Genomic DNA, 19,533 nt, shown 5'->3' with positions numbered 1-19,533 from the left:
TTAGTTTAGAATTTTTCAAATCTACATCAGCTCTTCTCACCAGTCTATTATACAAAGAAAACTTTTGTCTCCCTGCTGGTTTCCCAGGCCATAAGTCAGCATGTGAAACCCAGTAATGGAGGCCAAGCCTCATCCTCTTCTCACACTCGCCTAACCTGCAGTTTCTTCCAGATGCAGTTGAAGTGCTAGTTCTCACCACAGATGCAAAGGCCCAGGTTCTGCCAATGACCTTTTCTAGGGCTCATCTGGACCTCCCAGGTAATGGCTTGTCTCATGTTCTCTGTTGGCTGTTTGGTTTGGGGTTTTTTTTTTCCATAAAACAATTAGAAAACCTCAGCCAAAAGAATGTTACAAGCATTAGGTCAAACACTCAAAAGCTAAGAACCTTGAAATTTAACAAGAAACTTTAAATAAAGGTTATGCGTGCAAATTTAAAAGAGCCCTCCTCTGTCAAGGTACATGCACCTGGGTACCGCTTATTTATTTTTCACAGGATTGGTGCCTTTTCCAGGGCACTTAATAAACATGCTGCAGGAATTAATCAGGCTTCTGTGGGCACAATGCCAACGACAAAGGACTCTACATCAGTTGTTGAACTAAGTATGAAGGTGCAGGGCACAGGTGCAAAGTGCCTATGGAGGCCATCTAGGCTTGCTTAGATCCAGTAGCATCTTAGACTAATATGGATGTTGCTCATGTTCCACATTTAATCTCAAAGCACCTATTCCTCAGCGAACTCGGTTGTTAGTCTCGCTGTAACATCAGGATGCTGGCCTGACACCACAAGGATGATGTGCCCGCATCTTGTTCGTTTGAACTGGAGCAGAGCCTCAAACTCCTTTCCTAAAAGTCTTCATCAGATAGAAACAACTCTCAGGTGAGAATAACTTAAAGGTGAATGGCAATGCATTTCTAGTTCAGCAATGTTCTGCGTCTTGAGGCTTCTGTACTTACAGGACTCACTTAGAGAAGCTTCTTGCTTTACTGGAAGTTCATTGTTCTGTTGGATAAAACTGTTATTATTTATGATTTATAAACTTCCCCTGGAGTATTCTGTGAATTATTTAAGTATGTGCTTCTGTGGCTGTTACATCTACATATGCTGCAGAGGTACCGTTGTCTTTTGGCTTTGCTGCCACAAATATGATATTCTATTTAGTTATAAGACATCAAGTCATTATCACTGATAAGTCCTCGGTCTGTAATGAAAATGATGGTGGTGTTCCTTGTGCATATTATATTTCAGGTGAACTCCTTGTTTTGGCTTATCTTCAGTGGCATTCACAATGTAACATTTACACAGCCATTCTGTGGAAATGTTGCGTATTTCAAATATGTATTGAGAAATTGCTTTGTTCTGCTCCAGGGCTGGGTTTTTTAAAACACATGAAAGTGTTTCTACAAATCAGGAAAGTACCCTTAAATATTTTCCTCACATTTTAAGTGTTTACCTCTTGAAGAAAACACACACCCCCATCATTCAAGTTAAAGTTCATTAACTTTCTATTCATATGCAAATTCATATTATATTACATGCTATTTGTATTTCCTATAGGTAACAAGATGAATCTCAAGTTACATGCCCTATAAATTAGACAATTTAACGAGTCTTTCTTATTTCAGATTGGAGCTGCTAGGTAAGTTGAACATCTTTAAATAGGTTTCCACTTAAATTATGTTGAATCCTCTTAGACTGTATCACAAACCTTTCCATTATAGTTTTTTTTTCTTATCTCAACATTTTTATCAAAACTTTCACCAACTTTTACAGAGGAGATCATCTGAAGGGAAGATACTTTAAAAGATGAATGCTAAAATGGAAAAATAAGCCTTAACAATTGTTTTCCTTTTAAACCAATTGGTAAAGACAGCATGTTCCAGTTTATCTTAACCAGCCTTTCTCTTACTGAAGCAGACATGTCTATTGCTCGCCTGTAAAAATGATGGCTGAAACCATAGTTTTTTGCATGGGAAAAGTGCATATGATGGTATCTGCTGTACAAAAAATAGCTTTGATATTCTGGTTTTTTACTCTGTAGCTTAAACTCTTGTAGACTAGCAGACTGAGTCTTTTGGAAAATATTTTAACTATTTGAAATAACCTAACTTTGCGGCTACATCAATAACATTCACGTCACTGAGGGCAAAACTTAACATACATAAAACTTTAAACCCAGACAGCGAAAATCAGAAGCTTTTTTTTTTTTTTTAAATGCAGGACTCTACACTGGAGAGTAAAACAGTCTGTTTTACTCTTGGCTTTAAATAATGCGGTCTCCACGGTTGTTCCACAAAATCTTAGGAGTGGCTTTTTTGCTGTTCCCATGCTGTGCTCAAGGTAAACCAGCAGGAAGTTTTCCACTCTCCAGTTTTGCACAGTTGCCTGAAGATGGGATAGATCAAGGATTTATACCAGGTACATGCAGTTAACGTCTCAATTTTCATCCAGATGTACTGTTGTGTTCCATTTTTATGCTTTGTAAACTCAGTGCTATGCTGTATAATCTGATGTGGGTTCTACTTGGTGGAAAATCAACAGATCTGTATTAATTCCCTGTATAAAGTAAGACGCTTAAATGTCTCCTGCTTAATGATGCAATGGTTCAAGTCACAGAAAGAAGGGTATCATTTCCCATAACACAAGAAACTTGTTGCTAGGCATTAGGTTGGACCTGCAAGCAAGTGCTTGAACAGCCTGAAAGATTCTGTCAGCAATCCCTAGACACAATTAAAAATAACTAAACCTACTGCACAAATGCCAGTGTTTTGCCTGGAGTGGCTCATTCACTTATAGAGTGAAGACCAACAATTTGCTAATACAAATTTTCCATAAACATCACTGATCTGCAGGTAGTTTCCAGCAATGTATTCCCTATCCTTCCAAGGATCAATGCCTGAAAATATTCCCAATTTAAATCTCAGCAGTAAACTAAAATAGAGTCAAATAAACATTCAAAAAATTCATATTAATTTCACACGATTATTTCTGCTTTATCTTGAAAGCCAAGATTCAAACTGTAACGCAAAGTGCATAACAACTGCTTTTGTTCATAGGTTTCCTACCGATGGTTGATAATGAAGTGGAAGACGTTATCCGTCAATTAGAACATCGGATTTCCAGACTCGAAGGAGGTAATTTACCTGCCTTTACTTTCTGCTGTAGCTGGATTAGTGGGCATAAACAAGATGAACAACAAAATGGCTTCTTAGGAAAAAGCCAGAATTTTCTGCAATTTTATTGCATTTCATTTCTATTTTGATCATTAGTAGATAGGAGAGTGATAGCTCTCAAATGGAAGGGGGGGAATTAGTTTTTCATAACTAGTGGGAGATACCTAGGTAACAGCTCTGAAGCTGGCAGGAGAGCCAGAAATTTATCAATTAGAATTCCTGCCTATGCAGAAGAGTTCCATGGGCACCTCTTACTCCTAATAGACAAACAAACCGAATGCTATGAACATAACAAAACAATCACAACCGGATCACATCTAAGATCCTAGTCACTCAAGGACTGACATACAACCTTGTATACTGCAAAACATCTCAGAGGGCTTATACAGTGTCTCAAAGAAAATAATAATATACTTTTTCCAAATGTAGAATTCCTCATTTCCTTCACTCCTCCAACCTCTTTTCTTCTTGTCCTATTTCATTGTCTGTATACCTATGTTTCTTCCCTTTTTCACCTCCCCTCATCTTTTCAGATTTCTTCTAACTTTTGGTGGTTGTCTTTTTTCTTTTTTTTTATCTTTCATTTCAAATTGTCCTCTCCTTTACCTTTTCCTGGGTTTAATCTGAAGTTATGTAGGAAAGTAGCAGGAATTACAATTGGCAGCAAGGTGACCGCAAAACAATGCATAAATATTAACGGCTTTTACCTCACCTTGCAGTCCTCCACTTGGAAAAGATGATAACAGAATCTGGAGGAAAAATATTTGCTACCAATGGGAAAAGAGCTGATTTCCATGCTACAATGAAAAAATGCAAAGAGGCTGGAGGGTCTATTGCCACTCCAAGGAACCCAGGCGAGAATGATGCCATTTTGTACTTTGTGAAAAGTTTTAACACCTATGCCTACCTGGGGATAAAAGAATCTCTAATTCCAAGCAAATTCCAGTTCCTGGATGGTACACAGCTGACCTATACTAACTGGTATTTACATGAACCTTCTGGCAAAGGGGAAGAGGAATGTGTGGAGATGTACACTGATGGCACTTGGAATGACAGAAAGTGCAACCAGAATCACCTTATTGTCTGTCAGTTTTAGTGCTTCCCCTTGCTGCTGTCTAGCGGGCTCCCTGGAATACGCTTGCCTATCCCTTTCCTCTTCATTTGCAGCTAGTGAAATCAGATAATGCAGCATGAAAAAGAAAAGTCACTCTTTCCTAGCCTGATCTGTCTTTTAAAAAATGTCAACCATAAAGAGGAAATTACTTATCATGAAAGCAGTGGCCATTTTGTCTGTTCTGGTAGTCATTGCTCACTGAGTTTCTTCATACTCCTACCTGCAGGCTCCTACTTATTACAAGAGCAAAAAGCAGATTTCTTGGGCACATACCTGAAGTAACTTACAGCCACAAGAACTTTCAGCACCCCTTTACCCACAAGCCTCTAAGTTGTGTGTATTTTGATCCCTTTCTCTAAGTTTAGCTCACCAAACCTATCTGTACTGACACTTCTATTACCCCTGCTGTTGCTCAGCCTGCATTTCTTTGGCCATCTTCACCCATAACGGGTCCCCTGAAAGAAGAAATCTTCACCCATAACGGGTCCCCTGAAAGAAGAAATCTTCACCCATAACGGGTCCCCTGAAAGAAGAAATCTTCACCCATAACGGGTCCCCTGAAAGAAGAAATAAGCAGTGCTGCTAGGGTTACACAGAGCTATGAGCACAAAGGGGAGTCTCACCCACCTTACATTTCCTATAGGAAAGCTTTAGAGTCAGCAGGTCCTTAACCTTCATATACCTGAAAATTGGTGGCCAGAAGCCACCTGTCCTGAGCCCCTCAGCAACTCCTGACTCAAAGTGGTAGCACAAGAATGCCATGTGGGATGTGTGTGAAAGAAAACACAGGAGCCAACAGGAGTTACAGTGCCCGTGGGGTTTAGGAAGATCAGTAGAGCCATGACAAGGCCAATTCTGTTAAGCTAGATAGTAGAGGGATTCGGATACAGCTGATTTTTGGGCACCACAGGCTTCTTGGCAAACCCTCGTTGGTATTGCCATAGGGCTGAGCTTGGTGGATGCCTATATTTCTGAAGCAGCCTATATTCTGCGCTCATTGCAGAAGCTGCTCAGAGTCTGCACCCTCCAGCTCAAGCTAAAGGATTGAGACAAAGCTCTCTGAACAACTTTCTTACTGGAGTCCAGTCACCTGCTGAAGTTGAGTATTCACAAGGTTAGATTCACAAATGTGCAGTGCAACACATGCATCCAGAAATGCCTATTATTCTTTTTCCTTACTCTGGGGCCATTGACTTCAACATAGCTTAGGCAATGAAGGCTCTGCATAAGCTCCTTGACATGGTAGAAAAGCTGGTTGAGGATCTGGGCATGCCTCCATATACATAAACCCAAACGCCTGGCTATTAGTCACACTCATTTGTGCTTTGTTAGTTCCAGCTTGGTTGTGGAGAGCTGAGCAAGGAAGTACCCGGCTCCAGGGCCAGACCAGCTCCTCTCAGCCTCTGTGTGACAGGGAGATGGAACAGTCAAAGTATGAAGGTAACTGGGGAGCAAAGGCGAGCTCACAGCTGGTGTGAATGCAGGGGCCACCAAAGGGACCGCTTGGAGCCTTGTAGCTGTGCACGTTGCTGTAATTCCAGAGCAGCAACTGGCCATGCACAACATTGCTGCAGTGGCTTAAATTTAATTACTCAAATATTTTGAGTGCATGTTCTCACCACCTGCTCTGTGACATGGCATGAATCTTCCTGGCCTCTGTTCAGCCCTCTGCTTGATGTCATGGCCCGTGAATCATTCTTGCTGTTACTCTCTGCAAACTAGGCAATTTATCTTACAGGTGTCTACTTAGGATGATTAATGCAGCAGGGCTAACGTCAAACCAAGACACCTTTCTGCTTGAACAGTTTGGTGCCTGCAGGTGATCTACCTCCGCAGGTTACTTAATTATTCACTCCAGAAATATTCAAATCCTTCATTACAATAGAATCACAGAATGGTTTGGGCTGGAAAGGACCTTAAAGATCATCTAGTTCCAACCCCCTTACCATGGGCAGAGGCACCTTCCACTAGACCAGGCTGCTTAAAGCCCCATCCAACCTGGCCTTGATAATAACACATACTAAATAGGACCAGTTTTCCCTGTTCCAGGATCTGTAAAGTTATCCCGACATATGCAAAGAGAAAGCTTTTGTGAGCAAAGTCCTCAGTTTATCCAATGCATCTCTTTGCCAAGTAAGGAGATCTACAAGCTGTTAACTAATGCCCTATTTCTGGACAACATAGCCAAAATATAAACTACTGAATCCTTTATCAGGTAAGGTCTAGGTAGACTGTTATGTTAAACCCATTGAAACAGATATGCAGAGGGGAAATGGGATCTCAGGAGTCCATAGGCACTGTTCCACATTCAAACTCTCTTTTTACTCTTACTTACAAATGTTTTGCAGGTCACCAGTGTCTGCCTGCACCCATGGGCTCACTCAGAGTCTTCCGCCTTGCGTGACTGCTGTTGTGAAACTAACTCTGCCATGAGCACAAGGAAACAGGAACACAGACATCGCCTCATATAGTAGTTTTCCACTCATCGTATTCCAACAAAGTTTAGGAAGTTTACAATGATTAACATCAGCCTAAGAATGAAGCTGGACCCCCTCAAACATTTAAAGACATGGTAAGTTTTTTATTTTCTCCTGCTTATCTCTAGGGGATTAGAGAGTCATCTCAAAAGTTGAGTTAAATCCAGATGTGTGAAAGAAAGTGTCTGCCTTCGGTGTCAGTCTAATGAATGTGTGACACAGCAGAAATGTTCCCCCACCACCTCATGTTCAGGCACTTTCTCCTGTGGTCTGTCAGGGAAGTGGGTAAAGGACTTAGTGTGTTACTCCACAGCTACAGATGCTGGCCGGCTTTGGACACTCTAGCTACTTTTGGTAATAGATGAGGCCCTAAAACCTCAAAGCAAGCAAATCTCTCTCACCCTGCCTGAAGCTGCTCCCTCTAGCAACCCTGCTGACAGCAGGCAGGTCCAGAACCAGCAATCTTGGCCTGGAAAGCAGATTGGTTTAGCATTTGGGCACCTAATTTATTTCCTAAATCCAAACAAAAGGACAGCACAGCACCATCTGATTTGTAGAAAGACAGGATTCCCCAAGGCTGGCAACTCTTTACTTCAAAGTTATTTTCTGAAACATTTATGAACTTATTTTAAAAGCCTAATCCACCCTATCCTAACTTCAAATACTAGCTGTGCCTTATAAGACTGCCATCATTCACCCCGTATTTACCAGTACTTGTGCGTGTACTGGACCACACAACTTGCTGACAAGCCAAACTGTGTGATGTTCAATTTCCAGCCAATGGAGAGCATCACTTCCAAAGGTGAGTAATGACAATAACACCAGGATTAAGTAAAATTAAAGTCATATTAATCTTAAAATCTAGTGAAAAACAGGATAATCAGAATTCTCGCAAAGAAACTTAAAAAGGAACTTGGTTTTGGGGGGGAAAGTGTGCTGATGCTGCCTCGTACAGGGGAAAACATTTTTTCCCCCAAACAAATATTCAGAAAATTGTTTAATTATCCATCACGAAAAATTATTCTTAGTAATCATTATTTCCTCTAAAAATATCCTAGTTCATATTTTCTGTGTTTTGTAAGAGTTTAAAAAAAATCTATTGCCAGTTAGTTGACTTTGAGGTCTAAAGGGACATGCTTGAAGTCTGAATTTACACCCCTTTGGCTATCTCCACTGCAAGACAGAGCGTTGCACAGATTTCAGTGTCCCCACCAAGAGGTTCTTAACCCAGGCCGCAATTTGGCCTTCACATCTTTCCTTGTCATCAGACAAATACTAGATGCAGTACCATGTACAGATAAAAGGGTAATTTCTCAGGGACTGTGTGGTGCCACCTCCACAACAGTGTGGAGCGGAGCCAGAGCTGACTTAGCAAAGCCACTGAAAGGGTTTCCATGTGCTTTTTAATCGATGCAACAGACTCTGCAACAGCCTGACTATTACCATGATTTTTCAAATTTTTAAATAAAGTTAAGCTTGTAAGAAGCAAGTGGGTTGTGGAACATACATAGTTGGAAGAGAGTTGGGTGTATGAATCCCTTGGATTTGCAATAGCCTTAGGGGTATCAGGCCTCACGTGCTGATGGCTGCATGTGCTACTCATTAAATAACTCAGATTCTAACTGGTTGTTATTATTATCAGATTATTCACTTCTCGGTAAATAAGATGATTTACAAGGAAAGCCCAAGTGGTTTCCTGGCAAGAAGAGGACCATCATTTCTCACTACAAGTGACTGTCTCCTAAAGCAACTTGTGCATGTGTGAACAGACAGCTATTGTTTTGCTGATCCTGAGCAAACTGTTGTCAAGGCAGAACGGCTTCATCCTTTCTTTGGAAAAGCTTGTGCCACTTTAAGAACACCAAGTGGGAGGTGATAGAGGCACCACTGTACAAACAAGTACCTGTGCAGGCTGCTGCGCTCACCTGAGCCTCGCAGAGCCGAGGGGACGCTGCCCTCACCTTCCCTGCTTTGTCTGGCAGGTTGAACACCACCTTCTCTAACACAGACGCCGGCTGCCTGACAGCAGAGGATGGACGCCCAGACAAAGCGACTCCATTTTACCTGCAAGACACCTTGAGGACTCTGAGCAGGTAAGAGTGGATGGAAAAGAGCTGAATGACTGCAGGACCATGCAAGCTTTAGAGAAAGCCAGAACTTATTTACTTATTTCAGGTAGTCAAGTTGAGAGAGATGCAAACATTCAACTCAAATTCAACCACTTGCTGGCCTTCCTGCAAAAATAAGGGGATAACTAAATTATTTCTAATTTGGTTACGAGGTTGTCAGCAGGGAAGGGATGAAGAGGAAAATACAGAGTTGCTGTTCATGTAATTTATTTTAAGTTCACTAGTATCAAAATAGTTTGTTAAATGGTTTATAGAGTTATGTCTGCAAGTGCACTGCATAAGGCAATCTTTATTTTTTTTATTTTTTTTTTTAATTGAGCAAACCATCAGCTTGTGTAAGTTTATTCTAAAGTGTTTAAAGTCTAAATATTTCAGACCAGGAAAAGTCTATTTGACTTACAGGTGTATAACACCCCCCTCTGCAATACATTCAAAAGTCAGGAAACTTATATGCCAGGAACTCTTAAGATACCACATAAAGACACCTTATTAGATGAAATAGAAAAATCAGAATTTACATATCCAGAAAAAGTGATTTATGCATACTTTAATAGCAGCAGAGAAACACTTTTGTTGCATCTTAACTTTCATGGTAGTCACCTGCTTACTTTGGAAGTGAGGTGAAACATACTGCAACTACGTGCATGATCAGCAAAACCCCAGCAGTGTGCTACAGTACTTTGCATTATTAAATATGCTATCTTCATTATACCTTTCTTTTTAACATCTCCTCCCAAGTTTTATGCATCTGATTTCTGCATCCAAACTTTTTTTTTTTAATTCTTTAAGCTAGATTTGTGTCCTAGATTTGCAGCTAGAAATGAATGTGGAGACTTGATACATGGAAAGCTAAACGTACACAGGTTCTGCTTAAAAGTACAGCATGCTTTATAAAGGCTGAAATCCTTTCAAAAATGAATACTGAAATATTTATAATTATCACTGTGTTCAGTTGTTACTTGTAGAGGATACATTTATAATACAAACAAATTCAGTGATATCTCTTAATAATTTATGATTCTGAACATTTTCATAACACTATTCTGGTTTGAAAGGTTTGGCCCTCCAGGGATCAGAGCAGTGTTACTAGATCTTTCTGAGGTTTTTACATAGTTGAAATACAGCCTTTTCTCTAAGGTACTAAACTCATGAATTTGGTTCCTGGTTTTTACAGGATTTTTAAGTGACACTTTCAACTTGCAGTAATAGTTCTCTCTTCATCATCACCCTCATTTCTAGTCAATTACTGTGCAAGAAATCCAGGTCTCAGAACTTTTCACGTTCCTACTGTTTGCTGCCTCTGCTTACAAAACACAGTCACAGAAGTGACATAGGAATTCACCTTTCTGCAGCTGTACACTATTACGAGGCACACTGCAGGCATTGCAGCAGTGATGACCTCTTCAGAAAACTAGTCTATACATGTATAATTATCTTTAAATATTAATAGGAAGTTGGCAGTTATGTTAGAGAGCAAGTACACAGTAACGCTCATTTTCCCTACTTGAAGGCTAAAGCTTTAAATCACTGACTGAGCAGAACAGGAAGCAGAACAAGTTCATTACTGTTGCCGGTTTAGCCCTTTTGACTTGTTCTTCCATTAAAATAAGTACATGCCTGGGAGAAGAAGTGTTTGCACATCTGCAAAATGGCAAGTGTTCTGCAGCTCCAGTTGTACTAAAGCAACTGGGAGTCGATCTGTGTATCTAATTGGGCAGCTCTCACATCTAGATAATGAAAACCCTCCCCACATAAAGAACTATAAGCCCTGTTTGTATAACATACCGGAAACTCAGTATCACATATCTGGTTTTATCTGATATACTAAATTAGTATATTTTAGTGGAATAGATGACCTGCTAAACTATCAAAAATGATTGTGTAAAGAGATAACTAAGTCTTTCATTCAGACATTCAGTCTTTAACATTTCAGATATATATTTTTGCTTAGTACTATTAATTGTGGTTTTTCATCCAATCCAACTGCATCCATCTCCACCAGGAGATTAATCTCCAACAGGCAAACTAGTGATTAAGCACTGTCACTTGATTACACAGAGGTAAGTCTGTGACCAAGATATTCCCAAAAGTCCCAATACAACTGTATTATGTAGAAGTTCTTTTGTACTGTCTGTTCTAGCTTCAGTCGGTTTCAGTAATAACGAAAATCCAAGCTTATGCTGAATAAGACCCTGCCTTTGGGTGTGGAAAAGGGAAGGATTGATTCTCAAATATTACTGATATATATGGTACATATATAATTGTATGTAAGTAGTACAATGGAAGGCCTGGAGCTCTTGTAGAAAACTTGTCCTGGCTGATGGGTCTTTCTTAAAGCCACAACCATTTTCTTTGACGTAGGAACAGTTTTTCCTCTTCCCTCCTCCTCCCCCCCCCCCAAGTGGAGTGTGGAAGATGCCATCAAGCGAATTGTGATTAACGTGACAAAATACATGATAAACACCAATACCACGCTACCTGCTTCAGGGACAGCAGCAAAACCAAGTCTCCCAATATGTGCTTCCAGCCAGGTGTTTGCAAATGATACTTACTGAGATCCATATGCCTGCATTTGTCAGTATTTTCTTGCCTACAAGAACATCTGGGGTAGAACCTGATGCTGTTGCCAAGAGTTTCAAATAACACTAGAAACAAAGATCTTAGAGCAGGCCACCCACCACAAAATTAAACACTGAATTCACCTGTTTAGACATTAATCAAGGGTCTAATTTCCTTGATGTGCTTCCATAAATACTCAGTCACACAAGCCTATAAGCAAGTGTCAGCCTGAGGCATGTTTGTGCTTGCTTTACAAATATTTAGCAGCAAGGTTTTTACTCAGTAAGAGCACTGAGTAGTTCTCCAGTGAGGAGTTTGTTCTGTTGCAGGCACTGAGGTTCTTACCTGCCTGAAGTATTCCAACTCCAGAAATCATTTAAGAGTCACAAGATTTAAACAGAACCAGTTCTTTCCAAAAGCATGTAAACATGGGTGTAAACCTGAAACGCTGCGTTAGGGGAGATGAAGGAATTGCAGCTTTTCTGTTGGAACTGAAGAGGAAAGGCAAATAGTCTTTACCCACATTTCTTGTTTGCTTCCAACTGAGTCTCTTTTGCTCTCAGGTGCTTTTTGATTGACATTAAATGCTGTAGTTACTAATCAGAATATTCTGATGGAAACAAGAGGAAATATAACTCAATTCACTGATATGAAACAGGCCTTGCACACCGTTCTGCCTTTTAGTGGCTGCACTTATGAATTTACTAGTGTCCCAAAGACTTTTAAAACTTGCTTTTCTGTTTCCAGAGGTGAGACGGTGGTACTAGATCTGTGACCTTTCCAAGGAGGCAGAAAAAAATTAATACATGATAGTGAACTACTCTGAAGTTTGGAGGTAGACAAATTATACGAGTAAGTGCCAGTTCAGATCATCTTTCTACCCTGTGCCAAACATCTTCAGAGGAACCACAACTGAGACCAAGTAACAGACCGGGAGGCCACCACCTCCCACAAGCATCTTGCTCGGGGACCTTCTCATGTTACAATGACCTCTGTAGGCTTCAGAAGGCCGTCTTAGAGCTTTACACTTCTTCTATAGACTGCAAATCAGCCTTTTTGGCATAACAGCATTGCTACTTTCAGTACTCAGCCTCATGACACACTGAGGGCCCCCTGGTTGAGATAGGGGATAAATACATGTGGGTTTTCATAAGGTTTTCCCTACTGATAGTTCTCTAAAATCAAAAGATATTCATGAGTAACTTGGAGGGGAAAAAAAAAAAAAGCAAGATTAGCACAGACTCATGCACAGACTTTTTAGCATAGGTTCATTACAGCTAGAATCAAAGATTACATTCAATACAGCAATGCTGCAGCAGGCAGGACAAGCACTCGAATAGTTTCAGCTGGTGGGGAAAGATTGGGGTAGATTCCTTGCAGGGCAGAAGCCACAAGACAGCTGTCTCGGCTGCACCCTGCCCATCTGCTTCACTGGAAGAGGGCAGCCCATGCCGAAGAGCAAGTCACCCTGTCTGCCTATATGTGGTTTTGGTTTTTGCTAATAATCAAGAGTTAATACTGCAAATCAAATGGTCAAACGATATTTTCTGGCTTTCCTATATAGCAGCAGGCTGTGAGCTGGCAGACAAGTACACCAGCTAAATACTGCAAGTCTTTTATTTTCTGCTTATAGGCCTCTGCAACAGTTGTGTGCCATGATCTTTAAGATACTACAATTCATAAATAGATCTGTGCTAAGATAAGGGGAGCAGTGAAGCAATCCACAATCTAAGACATACAGTTTTACGAGGCCTACTTTAGATTTCATTAAACATATGCAGTTAATGAAGCATAGCAGCTTCATTTCCAGAACTACATAACAAGGTTACAATTTTGTTTTCTGGGGAGGGTATAAGGATAGAATTGTGATTTTTCTAAGGAAGGGTTTTGTCCTCTGTGATAAGATGACCCCTTCTTTAGGGTCCAAAAAGGCCCTCCATCAACTATAGTTAAGAAAAAAAAACAACTTTAATTTGTGTAGCTTCAGGCAAATCTTAAATGAAACACTGGAAATGGAAGGTATAACCAGAAATCACACTTCTCTAAAAGGCTTTTTTTTCCCCCTCCCTAAATGCCTTCATTATTTTATACACCTCTAAAGTCATTTATTGCCTTCCGCTCCAGTCCTTGCAGAGGTTTTAGTCCTCTACCCAGCTGTTAAATTTAGGGGACAGATCTAGAGCACCCTTCACTGCAAAATATTTTGTGGTTTAGAGACCAGATTTGATATGCTCGCATGTTCACTGATGAGGATTTTAGTTGAGATAAAGAACTTGCAAAAGACAGTGTTTCTTTATGCTGAGAGAAACACCACTGCTTTTGTAGTTCTAGAGCCATGTTTGCTTGACTGCTATTTTGATTCATTCATACCCTCCCATAATCAAAGCTTAGAGTTTTAGAAAGTTGGCAGGGATACTGACTGTTTGGAAAGATTATTTAACCACACAGCCTGTGTGCATCAAACACTGTCAATGTGAGAAACACCTCGTTAACTGAGCAGCAGTCCCAGCTCTTTCACAGCTGTGCTGAGTGAAACCCAGGCAAGCAACACTGGGAAGGGTCGTTGAGTCATGGCCTCCAGCTTCTGTACTGCTGGTTGCACAGCACCGCAGTTTAGCGGACTCACTTGTCAGTGCCCCTGTTTCTGTTTGGGATGGATTCCACTGTCGTGAGTGTACCTGATTTATGATGCATCTTACTGAAAATTATGTAATATATGATGTATGACGTGACCCTCTCATCATACAGGTATAGTTACGAAGAGTTGGTGATGCATTCAGTCCCCAAAAGACCAAAGCAGGCTGCATACGCACCCCAAGCTGTGCAGCACTCACTCACAAGCTGAGAGCCCAGAGCCTTAAAACAGGAGAACATGAGTGCAGGGAAAGAACAGAATGGGCGGGTGAAGGACAAATTAATAGTCTGGGGACATTACATAATTATATCATCAATCAGCAGCATTTCTAGCTAAAGCAAATGTAGTCAACAGCTCCAATAGGTGAACAAGGCCCTTGGCAAATGAACTGCTGCTCTTTACAGCCTTGACTCCTTGAAGCTGTCTCCACGCTATCACAGACCTTTCCATCACTTCCCAATTGCTTCCGCAATATCACCCTCACTATTATTTTCTGATTGCAGAGCATTTTGGCTCCTCAGAAGGTCCAAGGCAGACAGAAACCCAGCAAGGCCTCCCAGGGAGTGCTTCCCCCAGCAGACACATGTAGAGCCATTTTGTCTGACCTTTGTTTCACTGACAGTGGTACAGCTAACAGGACAGCGGTTTCTTATCCAAGCATAGTGACACATTATGTCTTCTTCACCAAAGGATGAAACAGAGGGGTGCCTTCCCCATGGAGCCTCTCTTGTCTGCGTGAACTCACCTTCCTCACCTCAAACCGTAGGATTTACTTTCTCAGCAGAGGAAGAGAACAGAGCTTTCCTTCATCCTCAGCATCCAGGGTGTCTAAGAATGCCTATTTCTTACACAACATGGTATATAGTTCAGCTGAAGATCACTGGACGTTTGTTTTGTGGCAGTTTAACTGGTGTGACCCTCCCTCACAGCCAGGATTTAAGGAAAGGGGCAGTGCTCTGCTCTCATCCTCACCAGCAGTGGATGCTCTCACTGGATTATTTTTTTTCCCCTTAGCCAGGTCTCAGTGAGGGATCACTAGAGCAGAAAATGGGGACAGGGGATTTCCCATGCAAACTATGGCTGCATAACTGCTTGTCCAAACAGGGGAGTTGCAACAGACTGGAAGAGGAGAACGAGGAAGAGAATGAAGTAACGAGCAGCAAGCATTGAAAGGAAAGCTGAAGAAGGAAGCAAAAGTAGCAGAAGCAAGAGGTTAACAGAAAATGCCTGACAGAGAAAAAGGCAGGAACAAGAGACCACAAAGCAAGTCAGAAATGAAGATATTTAAAGGAATTAATTCATGGAAAAAGAAAACTGAATTAGAGGACAAGAGGCCTACCTCTGTTGTTCCCAGCGCAGCAGCTGCGTGCAGCCATGAAGCAGCACAAGGCAGCTCCCCGAGCACAAACATCCCTCTCCCACAGCTGCCTCCCCTGGTTGTGAACAGCCTCACACTTACCTTCATCCACCCACAGAGGAGAAAATAAAAAAAATATCAAGAGTGCCGCAAGATAGGTCAGAATATAACGCAGCCTAAAGAGTTCCAGAGCACAGCCCCATCAGTCAGAGCCGCAGGCCTGACCAGATGAAAACCAAGCTATTCTGTAGCTCAGGTGACACCAGACACAGAGCACAGCTGGCTGCAGGGAGCCAACCTGGTGGGCAGCATTCCAGGACCATCAACCATCCTGCCACAGATATGTGGCTTAGCTGGCAGGGACACAGCCATCAGCATGCCCCAGGCCCTGAGCTAGGGGAGCTTCACCCCTGTTCTCCATACTTTTCCCAGGTTTGCAAGACATGACATTAATCAGAACTGTAAAACTTGACACAACCTTGCAAGAGCTGAGGTTTCTCAAAAGGTCTTGGTACTGTTGCAAGGCAGACACTGACCCTGGCTAGGCAGGCACAACTGAGCCTGGAGAGAGAACATATTTTCCACTGTCAAATTATGTGTCTCTCTCTAGAAACAAAGCTGAACTGGCACCTCAATAGCAAGAGGAGAAGGTAAATATGAAAGAAAGGTAGGCACCAGAGAGCCAAGGTTTGACTGAGTAGCAGAGTCCAGTTAATTCGGCAGCTAAGAGAAGCTCCATCTAGAGTCTGCCTAACAGATTGCTAGCCTTCGTTAAGGAATATCATTACCTAAATCCTCTAGGATTTGTGACCAGACATCTGCTGCTCCTCCTCACAAGCCACAGCAAAAAAGCTCTGAGCTGAGGGCAATTTTAACACCATTAAGCCAGGTACAAAATTGCTGGTAGCTCACTAGTTTCCCATATATGCTCATATTCTTCTACTCTCTCCAAATAAGCATATTATATCAACCCTGTTTCAGTCTTCTCCTTCTCATAAGGATCATGATTTAGTGACAGAAACCCAGTATAGCACCCACTATGAAAAGTGACAGACAAACCTGAGATCTCCTCTGGTGAAAACTAGGCCAAATTCCCAGGCCAAAGGCAGCACTGCAGCCCCTCAAGAAACCTCCTTACTGCCAGGGTACAGGGGCAAGAGGTTGTGGGGATAAAAAGCCTGCTTAATCCCTGGCTACCACCTTTTATTCACCTTCATTATGGCTTCATTATGGCTTTCAGGTGTGTGGCTCCTGTGCTGAAGGAATTGCATTGAGCCCTTGACTAACTAGGACACACCTGTTAACAGTCCTGGCTCCATGTCCCACTCCTTCCTGGCTGGTCTACTCTTTCTTTTTCTATTTTGCAAAACTAAAGACTTGAGACTTACTATCTCTGCTTCTGCTCTGCATGTATGCCCCAGTGCCTGGATGCTAAACCTCCCTGCATCTTAAGCTCATACTTGTTTGATTAAACCATTTCAAACAGAAATTAGTTTTCAAAAGATTTAACAGTTTCTTTAAAATATATCTGTAGCCATTTTCAAAGCACGTAATTTTTTACTGAACATCTGTTGAAGCTCTCTGGCAAGCAAAAAGTTTCTAAAGCCTATTTTACAGGAAAAAAAAGAGATAAAGTACACATTCTGATGACAGATGACTTACAGTTCTCCCTTCTTTCCATTGAATCCTTTTATTCTCAGCTTTGGCTTTGATACACGTCAGTGTAACCATCATTTTGTGTAATGATGCTCTAAGTGGGAAGGAAGGGCCTTAAAAGTCATAATTTTAAAGAGAAGGTGACAAAGGCTGGCCCAAGAGTCAGGAAGGGTGTTTCAGCGTGGACATATTGTCTTACACCAGAATCAGCGACTGCAACTGAGCCAAAATGGAAAGGTAGGCTGATGCTCCACAGAGGCTCTCGAGGGGACATAGAAAGAGAGAGCAGAAGCTCCTCTAGGCCCTGCAGCCGGGGAAACTGTGTTTGTTCTTCAGGATGAAAAAATAATAGGTGAAAGAGGCTGACAGCCCTATGCAACACACACACCTATACAGCCATAATGCCTATTTGCAAGAAAGTAATGCAGTGTATTTTTTGCTTTACAGCTTCAGGCTCTTGAAATGGAGGAAACCATGTTGGAAACAATCCTGGCCCCATGGGAAATACTGCTGGTCATTTTTGCTGCAGTGCTGATCATGAGTTTTCTCATGTTTCTGCCCCCCGCTGCGGTGGTGATCTGGAGAATGAAGCGTGTGCCACAGATCTCGCTGCATGGCTCGGTGTGAGCCAGCCCCGGTAAAAGTTGTAACACCACCCATCCCTGTGAAGGATGGTTCAGGATGATAACATCTCTGAGGATGACTGTTACTGTGTAGGATCCATCCAAAAATGATGGGTTTCCCAGTCTATTGCTGATAAGTTTATGTGAAAAGAGATTGCGTATAATTTTGTCTTCATTTACTACGGTTCTCAGCACTTTGCCTTCCATTTTTTGGCTATATTGTAATTACTGTTGTTGGCTTAGTTCCTAGACTGACTTCTTCTCTTGCATTACAATGGACTGAAAGGAAGACTGAAAGAGAAGCAAGCATAATGCAGCGTTGTATTCCCTTAACTAACATCAAGAAAGCCTGCCTTTCTATAGTTACGCTGTAAGTATTGCCAAGGCCTTCAGCTGAGGTGACTGACAGTTGTGCAGGTGGACATACCGACAGCCAGAGGTGTGCTCTGGGGAGGCACTGGTTTACTCTGATTGTACTGTCAAACCTAGAAAAACCCAACAGGGAATTGTGCAATAAATGAGGATCTTGTGCTACTTTTGTCTGATCTGAAAACTTACTGGCCTAAAATATTTTTCCTCTCTTTCCATCTATATGAATGTTCCTCTCCCTGCAAATCCCGAGTGCCAGAACACAAAGCCCTCCCCATCCTGGGGTTAGAGCAGGAGCATGAGGGACAGCACGATGCTCAGACATGCCTGGCCAGACACCGAGTCGACGTTAATATGTACAGCAACTATTTGCCTAAATTATGTTATGCAAATTTACTCTGGGAAATATTGTGATTAAGTTTCCTTTAGTTTTTAGCTGTGTTGTATAGGCTTATTGGTTTAACTTCCCTTTCTGATATATAAAAAATACAACAAAACTGCTTCTCTGCAAGTTTATGAAAAAAAATATAAAATCAATCTCCATCTTAATATCAAATTCATGCAACATCAAATTAAAGCTTTCCAGCCTGATTCTTCCACCTTATGGGACACAGATTAGCAGGATTTCTGATGCACAGATTTAACGGTTTCTGTTAGTTTAAAAGAGCAATGGGTTTGATTTCTTCATAAAATCCAATATTGGGTTTCTTTTCTTTTGTTGGTTGGTTTGGAAAGCCACTGGAATAGCTTAATATAACTCAAAGAAAAATGTTTTTTAGCACCAATAGAAAAATTATAATGGAAAGTGCTCAGTGCTTCAGATATTCTGTTTGAGCATCAGCTCGTAATAAATTGGCTGGAAATGAAAGACCCAAAGACGTTATAATTTAATTTGATAGAGATTATTTGTTTGGCAGAAATAAACAAACCCACCAGTGATTGAAGAAAAATCTTGCTTTTCTTTAAGACTAGAGCACCTTTGTCTCCAACACAGTGACCTGAGTTACTGCCTCACGGTTTATGAGCAGCTAAAGCAGCCAACTCATGCCTTTGTTGGTGTAATTGTCTGCTACACTCATAGTCGTATGACTGACTGGTTCTGGGCCCAAAAACAACCCATGGGTTTTTTGCCTGTAATGACTGGATTCTGAGTCAGAAAAATAATGTGTAATTTTCTGTATCTGAATCATTTAACTGATTAATGAGGTAAAGGTCAATTAGACATAATGTATCGTGTAACTATGCTGTCTGTGTCTGAGAGATTCACAGGCATAGGGAAAAAGTAAAGAAGAGAAAGGAAACACAAACAGATGATCTGGCTGTCTTCAGATCTGCGGCATCAGTGTTTGCTCAACAGAAGAAAATTAAAACAAAACCCCAAGCATGGATTCCACTTAAAACCAAGCAAGCGGTAACTAAGCTTTTTGTTTAGATTTCGTAACA

The 19,533-nt window shown here is 41.3% G+C and overlaps 1 protein-coding gene across 3 annotated transcripts in view; it reads left to right on the top strand.

Annotated features, from left to right (window-relative positions):
* LOC141744568 (pulmonary surfactant-associated protein A-like) overlaps positions 1-19,533 on the top strand; it is a 25,454-nt gene extending 5,921 nt beyond the window's left edge. The window contains exons 3-10 of one of the 3 annotated variants that reach the window (XM_074590807.1): positions 162-258; positions 1,624-1,637; positions 2,219-2,416; positions 3,055-3,132; positions 3,891-5,725; positions 6,634-6,857; positions 8,745-8,855; positions 17,546-19,533. In XM_074590807.1, coding sequence (XP_074446908.1) covers positions 2,269-2,416; positions 3,055-3,132; positions 3,891-4,267 — 603 coding nt within the window. In that variant the 5' untranslated portion in view covers positions 162-258; positions 1,624-1,637; positions 2,219-2,268 and the 3' untranslated portion in view covers positions 4,268-5,725; positions 6,634-6,857; positions 8,745-8,855; positions 17,546-19,533. Of the gene's footprint in view, positions 1-161; positions 259-1,555; positions 1,638-2,218; positions 2,417-3,054; positions 3,133-3,890; positions 5,726-6,633; positions 6,858-8,744; positions 8,856-17,545 lie in introns of all 3 variants that reach the window. The other 2 variants (XM_074590806.1, XM_074590808.1) reach the window with 2 other exon arrangements.

This window comes from Larus michahellis, chromosome 6, assembly GCF_964199755.1.
Source record: "Larus michahellis chromosome 6, bLarMic1.1, whole genome shotgun sequence".
NCBI lineage: Eukaryota > Metazoa > Chordata > Aves > Charadriiformes > Laridae > Larus > Larus michahellis.
Note: the sequence above shows the minus strand (reverse complement) of the source record. Positions and strands in the feature narration are given on the sequence as shown.